The 8,212-nt window shown below is 35.4% G+C and overlaps 1 protein-coding gene across 1 annotated transcript in view; it reads left to right on the top strand.

Moving 5' to 3' along the window:
- Positions 1–8,212, top strand: part of sh3gl1b (SH3-domain GRB2-like 1b) — a 21,012-nt gene that overhangs the window by 3,895 nt on the left and 8,905 nt on the right. The window contains exons 2-6 of the mRNA XM_014002900.1: positions 6,353–6,421; positions 6,784–6,856; positions 6,958–7,101; positions 7,332–7,465; positions 7,551–7,709. Of these exons, the coding sequence (XP_013858354.1) occupies positions 6,353–6,421; positions 6,784–6,856; positions 6,958–7,101; positions 7,332–7,465; positions 7,551–7,709 (579 nt within the window). The remainder of the gene's footprint in view (positions 1–6,352; positions 6,422–6,783; positions 6,857–6,957; positions 7,102–7,331; positions 7,466–7,550; positions 7,710–8,212) is intronic.

Below are 8,212 nucleotides of genomic sequence, written 5' to 3' on the forward strand. Positions count from 1 at the left end.
GGTTATTAGTATTGTTTAGGGATGCACTATATATTGGTATTAATATCGGTATCGTCCAATATTGGTCATTTTTTTAGAATATTGGTATCGGTCCGATAAGTAAAACTGGGCCGGTATTAACATCCAGTATTGATTTCCTACTTTTTAGCTTTGTGTTTCTGTTTTGGGGAGAGGGAATTGTTAGCTGAGTGGTATCTGTTTGATCATGATGTTACTGACTCTGCACAGTCAGTAATAACTGAAGTAGAAAACCATGTCAGCTGTCTGGTTGTCTTTACAGGATCAAAAAAATTACACAAGTGTGTTTGCGTATATGTGTATATAAATAATTTGTGGGTTTGTGTAATATCAGTAAATATTGGTTAAACAGCAATAATTATATTGGTTATCGATATTGGCTGAAATTTTCATATCATCCCTAATATTTTCAGCATCTCTAGTATTGTTTAATTTTATCGTGACAAAATCATTTGCAATAAACCAAAATTCCCGTCACTAGTCTTCACYATCATCTAAACCAGGTGTGGACATCAAGACCAGTTAGTCATTATTAACATGCAAACTTAAATGCATGACATGTAAAACATAATATTCATTGATTTATCACAGGCCTTGCAGTTGTTTGCAATTTTGATATTGCAGTAAAGGTATTTTTTGACATTTGGTCAGTTGTATAACCTCTTGATGTGTGTTTTTAGGGATTGCAGTGGCAAAACCCTTTTTTGTTTATTTTCAGCTTGGGAATTTTTTATGTTTATAATGCTCCTTTGTTTTCTGTTACCARGAATTTGATGTCACATGCTAACTAGTTTTCCTGCTGTGGTTTTTAACAGCCCTTCAAAGTTCTTCCATAGAGGTGTGCGCTGGAGCTGCTGAACATTTGTTTATGTGGGTGATGCATAACCCAGTAAATTACTTTTTTTCTCTTAAATTGTGTTTTTATTATGTGAATCAACTTTGACTTCAGACAACACAGACTACAAAAGTAGTTTGATTTAGTCTGAGATAATGTACTTGATACACAGTGATAAAGATAAAACATTCTTTTGCCAAACTGATTGTTTGCAGTACTTTTTGTTATTTATACCAAAACTTGTCACTTGTGGATGATGTTGTACTCTGTTTCATGATGATTGTGTGCATGTAAATAAATACCCCTACACATCTTTTGTTTGGCAGCCAACAGATCACGCTCACTAAGACGTAGGCCTTGTTTATATGTGAACGATTTTCCATGTTAATTGTGAATAAACATGAAAAAAAAAGACACACTGTAATGCTGTTCTCGTTGAATCCCCTGTAGTTTCATGCACTGTCACTATCTGGCTCTCTGGAASTCAGTGAGACACGCGTACATGTGGACAGTTATGTCTCAAGCACAAAAATAGTAACATCCAAAATTTGTTTGGATCAAGGATGAGGTTGGATTGCTCCATAGAGTAAGACAACCAGAGTGTGCACTGCCTATCCCACCCATTGTTTACAAGTCAGTCATCATGGAGAAGCTAACATGGCACTTAGTGAGGGCAACAGTTTACAGCCAACAAAACAACTGTTTAATTAACAGCAAGCCCAACTCATCAACATATCAATGTGTCAGAAATATTTGTTTTGTCTGTTTATAACAAATTAATATAATTCACAATTAATGTTTAATTTCATACAAAAATCACGTAAAACATGTTGTATAAGGAAATACAGTGTATTGAGTATAACTATTGATCTAAACTTAACCTGATATTAGTCTGTAATGACTCACTTCCAATTATTTGAAGACTTTCCTTCCTGAATTTTTATGACCTCAAGTAGTTGATGAATTTGCACCAGACTTTTAACATGTTTATGTATATGTAGGCTCTACTAGTTGCACCTATAACAATCGGAGGCAATACCAACTACTACTTAATAATTTGTACAAAATGATATGATTCAGAATAAAATCTGTTTACTTGTTAAATGAGTGATATTTTCCCTTTTCTCTTCTGTTGGTACAACCATAACACACAGCTTTCTGGCACTTTTACATTTTTATATACATTAGATAGCTTACATACATTCTCATAATGTATTATTATTGTTATTATTATATTACAGTAGTTTTATTTTTTACATAGTCAGCCTTTACTTAGGGTTCTTAGCCAAAAGTAACATAGTACAGTCATTTCTCTTCAATGCTAATGGCTGCTGATGCTACAGTGAATAACAAGATCATGTGATCAACGCACACTCTAGTTGTTTTGTAGTATCTCTATGAGTTGCTCCTACATGTTGTAAGTTGTGAGAAGAACAAACAGAACTCTTCTGTCATTGATACAGTTGTTCATTTATTTATGTGGAAAATTTGACTGCAGTCTGTGGTCCATTTCACACTGATGCCAGAGTTTTCCAAAAACCTTGTAGACCTAGATTCAGAAAGTTTAAGTGTCAGAAAAAACAAAAGCTGTTGTCGTGTTCACGAACATCCAAACTTTGCCTTTCTTGTCACACTTTTAAACAACAGTCATCTCATGTTGCTGTTTTGGTTAAACCTTCAGAATAATGTGATGATCATGAGATGTCACGCTCAGAATATGTGTAGCGAAGGACTCCGCTACTGCCATGTCAGATTTCATTTCAGTATGTGTTAAACTGACAGTTATAGCCTTTTTTTGTGTTTTTAGTTTCAGTTAGCTATGGCAACCATCTTTAATTGTGTTGACTTCGAAACGTAATCACTTGTAAATGTACGTCTAATGATTACTTTCTGCTAGTTTCTTTAAAATTGGTCCAGTGGTTCATGAGATATTTTGGTAAAAAAACACGTGAACACATCTGCACACAGACAAGGGCCAAACATTATTCACCTCCACCTTTGCCTTCTGGCTGCATTGGTAATAAATTCATTAGCTGTTCTTAAGAGTAGGATGTTTAAATGTGCCATAAAGTCTGGTACTGACTGCAGTCTTGTATCTCCTCAGAGAGGAAAAAAAAACATGCTGAGTTGGTTGCGCCTTTCAGCTGCATGCTTACTTATGACCTGAATGTCTCAAGGCCGACTGCCTGTCTGCTCAGAGCAGAAAATACAACACTGTTGCCAAAACCAGTTCAGTGTAGGTTTGTCAGCTGCTACTAAATTTACTGTTTATTAGAATACATTAAACCTTATAACCTCACTGTAAACAATGAGGATACAACTCTGTGTACATAAAATAAAAATGTCAAGACTAAGGTCAAACTACGAGACAGGCATGGCTTCTCCTAGCTTCTATGATCACCAGGAGTGACTTTGACTCGTAGGAAATGACTAAAATCTGATGTTTGTTTTTTTTTAATGAGTCAATTAATAGAGGCGAGTATCACAATGTCTTAACCTGTGGATTTTATGTCTGATAGTGTCAGTAAAAAAAGTCTGTGCCAAGACAAAGATTCAGTTAAATGAATAAGTAAATATTTTACTACACCAACTATAGCATTATACAGACAAAAGTCCTTTTCATACAAATATGTTTTAGATTGCTAAAGTGTGTTCGTTTGTCTGTTAGGAAAATATTAACAAATGCACAGCCTTTAATAAAACTCTCTGTAACAAGTCACTTTATCATTGGACCTAATTGCACTACTCCAACTATGTTGTCTTCTCTTTTTACTGTATTGAACTGGTGTACATATATTTTATATATTTTATTAATTTTTTCCTTTATCCTTTGTATTTTCTTTATTTGTTATATTTTATACTTATTGCACCTTTACACCAAAGCAAATTCCTAGTCCAGGGGTCTGCAACCTTTATGATCAAAGGAGCCATTTGTGCTAATTGGCTAACTAAAAAAAATGTGTCCCGAGCCGCAAAATAAACTACAACTGTGATTATCAACTGGTGGTCCGTGGGCCTTTTCGGGCACCTTTACAGCCAGTGGAGGTGGCATTATAAAACTAAAAAATATATTGTGAATTTTATTATTTTTTATTATTTTTACACATCAGGACAAATGAAAAGACCACATTCAGGTAAAAAAAACTACATAGTTTATCCTGAATTTCATAAAAAACTAGTACAACAAGTAGAATTTTGATACACATATATTGTTTTTCTAATTTTTCTTTTTTTATATATTTTCTTTTTTATTGTATATAAATTTTTTGTTTTGTTTTAATGAAATGAATAAATGAAAATGAAATATTTAGGTATATATTATTTTCTAATTCTTATTACTACGTAGTCTTCGAATTCTTTAAAGCTAATTCTAATAGATACGAGAGAAAGAAGTTGGATTATTTAAGTAAACAGGCTAGCATGAGCTAACATGTTTTACGTTTTGTATTAGTAATATTGATCGTGTTTTTGCATGCAAATTGATTTCTGTTGAGTATAAAAAACAAACAAACAAAAAATTATTCTGTTATTTTTAGTCACATTTTCAAAGAGCCACATGTGGCCCCAGAGCCACAGGTTGCAGACCCCTGGCCTAGTCAGCGAATCCTGTTCATTGACAATGGCAATAAAAGTGATTCTGATCTGATCTGATCTGAAGATGTACATCTATTATAACTAATTAATATTTGGAGTCAACCTGTTTCAAGATGGCCGTCACAGCTACTTAGTCCTACCAAACCAAATATGACAATAACAGTCAATTTTACAGATGCAGATCTAATTTGGTGTGTTAATATCTACAACACAGTCTGAGTGATACACGTGTGATTTTATTTTTATTTTTAAAACTAAGCTGTTTGAGTCAACCCTGTTTGCTCTGTCAGTAAAATATCCACTGAACCACTGGGCAGATTTCATTGAAACTCAAGTAATGATTGGAGGAATATCTCACATGCAATTAGTGTAACATTATTTCAAAACTGAAACTTTATCATTTTTCGAGATAAAAATGTATTTATTTTAAACTGTGGCATAAAAATAGCAGGTAATACTGTATGCTTCCTTTCAAGTTATGCTAGGCTTTTATTTTATCCTGTTCTTTTGGTGCATTTTGCTTCTCATTTAAAGCCGATGTGTAATCAGAGACGGGTTCTGCTCACGCTGACGTCGACTATTAAATTAGTCGTTGACTATTTTAATAGTCTGGTCGTTTACTAGTCGACTAATCATGGCAGCCCTAGTGGACTTTGTGTGATTGGTCAGAAATTTGTGGTTGTGTTGTTTTATGTAAAGTGGCTGCAGTGAGCTGATCTCTGAGAGCAGTGTCTGCTGTTGCTGTCCGGGTCTGCATAGTGTATATTTAAATGTGTAAAGATAGTCAAACTTGTGGAAGGAGATTGGACAACTTGGTGCATACAGGAGACAGCATGGAGACTTAGGCGGCTCATCATGGTTGTTTTGACGGGGTAGTGGTCCTCGGCCAGACACCGTAACAAGTTCCCTCACCATCTGTCAGAAACAATGGCCGTCTCTTTGTGACAAATTTGCAAAACAGCAACAGAATTACTAGATATTTCTCCTCCATCAACTGAAAATAAAATAAGCATGCACTCCGCGACATCCCATATCTCACATCTTGTTGAAGTATAGTGGAGCCTAGTGTTTATTTATTTATTTATTTAGGTATAATATTTCTGTTACTGTGGATCAAGATAGTTTATTTGTAACTCTGGATTAAAAACGAAATAAAAAAAGTTTAACTTTACCACCATATAACAGCAACACAGTTTCAATAATCCAGTTGAGCGGGTGCACAATATTTGGTAAACCTACAATGCAAATTTATCTGTGTTTTTCATGAACAACATCTCTAAATAAGAGACGTGCTGGGTTTTTTAACCACAAGTTCTTTGTTGCTAACAATGTCCTCACTTGTCTTACTCCTCTTAGCCATTTTGACTCTCACCAAGCTTGCTCAGTTGTTTACTATCCAGTGCGAACATCTGATGTAAAGAGATCCATCCAATTAGCCAAATACATGAAGGGTTCCAATTGACTGATGAAATACTTTAAGCTTCTGTGTGACTGACAAAACGCATAAAAGCAAATTTATTCACAKTTATTGCAGTTTATGCAGTTTTTTATTATACGTTTAATGCACAGGTTCTTATCGGGATGACGATAAATTTTTGATATAATGCTTATAGTGCTTGTTGTATTTGGCTTTGTTTGTAAAATCGGTCTGAAATCTTTAGCAACATGTGACTGACAAGAAAACTCAGGCAAGCTGTTTAGTCTCACATTCAGTATATAGTTTTATTCTTGGAATAAGTCAAGAACGTTTAAAATGATCATTTATGACTTCAAAAAGAAAGCACAACAATCAAACTAAAAATAGAAATGGCTTCATTTTGTTTCACTTAGATGAAAGCGTTATGAGCACCTTTACTGAATTTTGTTTTGATTTTCTCCTCCTTCCTGTTGTCACCCTGCTTATAGATGGTCAGTGAGAAAGTCGGTGGTGCAGAAGGAACCAAACTAGACGATGACTTCAGAGACTTGGAACGGGTAAGGCCAACATCAGAGAGAGTGAATCAATGATGTTGGACTGCATGAATTTGCACATTGCAAAACTAAATCTTGTGAAATCCCAGTTTTTAGATATTTTACATAAAACTCAGTTTATTTTAACTTTAAGATAATTAGGTACAAGCTTGAGACGTTTATGTAAAAAGGTACCTTGATCGCATTAAAAATTTACAAATACTATCAAAAATTAAACAAAGTGTCAAACTTAAAGATAATTGTGTCAAGCAGTATCTCTAAAATATACTGTTTCTGTTAGCATTATAGCCAAAGCTCTGAGCAAATTCCTGTTGCCTGTTTGTATTTTATGTTCATTCTCTTTTTCAAATCCGTGCTTCTTGTAGAAAGTTGATGTAACAAGTAAAGCTGTAGTGGAGGTGATCTCCAAAACCTCAGAGTACCTCCAACCTAATCCAGGTGAGAGTCAAACTGGTCAGCAGCTTTGTATCCTAATTATTTATAGTCTTTTTAAAACTGAAACAAGTTTCTCTCTTTTTTTTTTGTCTTTTCCTTTGCAGCATCACGGGCCAAACTGTCCATGTTAAACACCATGTCGAAGATTCGTGGTCAGGTGAAGAACCCAGGCTATCCTCAAGTTGAGGGGCTGCTGGGAGAGTGCATGGCCAAGTATGGGCGGGAACTCGGAGAGGACACTAACTTTGGTAATAAATATGCGTTTGTGTTGCATGGTTTGGTACAGTATAGCAAAGATGTGTGTGATCACCTGCAGTGTGGTGCTTGTGTGTACATGTCTGGTTCTCATTGATAAACTGCTGCCAAACTCTTTCTATTTTAGGTGTTGCACTCTTTGCATGTTTCAATTTGTTTGTCAAAGTGTGAACTAAGAGTCACATTTTATTGAGCCATAAATTTTTATGTCTGTTTACTTCAGGTGSTGCTCTAGTAGACGTTGGAGAGGCCATGAAGAGATTAGCAGAAGTAAAAGACTCTCTAGACATCGACGTAAAACAGAACTTTATTGATCCACTGCAAGGGCTGTATGACAAGGACCTCAGAGAAATCCAAGTGTGTGATGCTGCAGTTCATTTTGTTTTGTTGTTGTTTGCTTGAAAAACAAACCGGCTGAACTGTCTCCATAAACCCTTCTCAGCACCATCTGAAGAAGCTTGAAGGCCGTCGACTTGATTACGACTACAAGAAGAAGCGTCAGGGCAAGATTCCAGATGAGGAAGTTCGACAGGCTCTGGAGAAGTTTCATGAGTCAAAGGAAGTGGCTGAGACCAGCATGTACAACCTGCTGGAGACTGACGTGAGAACCTTTTACATTTTACTGACGTGGAGTCCTGATATCCGTACAAGAATCCTTTTAATCAGGGATGGGCAACTTAAATGATGGAGGGGGCCATGATTTTTTTTTACATTAACAGAGGGCCACATAGTGCTGCACACTTACCCAAATGTAATAAAACTGACATTTTAAAAACATTTGTGTATACTTATGTTTACTAAACTAGCATACAGTTTAGTAACTGAACATATTTCATTCTCAAATGCATGTGTAACAGTTGTGCTCTTGTTTAAAGCAAACAAACAAAATACACAGTTAACGATGTGTTACGAAGTGCGATGGCATAATATGCCTTGAGTGCAGACTCCTGTGTGGTTCTGGTAAAGAGTTGCTGTTATTTATGTGCTTGTGACTTCAGTAAACTTCTCATATTAAGTCAAAAAGAAAAAAAAAGTAGGTCCTCTGGATGGGTTCTTCTTTAGTGAAACGTTTCGTCTCTCCTCCAAGAGACTTCTTCAGTCTGA

Source organism: Austrofundulus limnaeus, unplaced genomic scaffold (genome assembly GCF_001266775.1).
Source record: "Austrofundulus limnaeus strain Quisiro unplaced genomic scaffold, Austrofundulus_limnaeus-1.0 Scaffold15, whole genome shotgun sequence".
Lineage (NCBI taxonomy): Eukaryota > Metazoa > Chordata > Actinopteri > Cyprinodontiformes > Rivulidae > Austrofundulus > Austrofundulus limnaeus.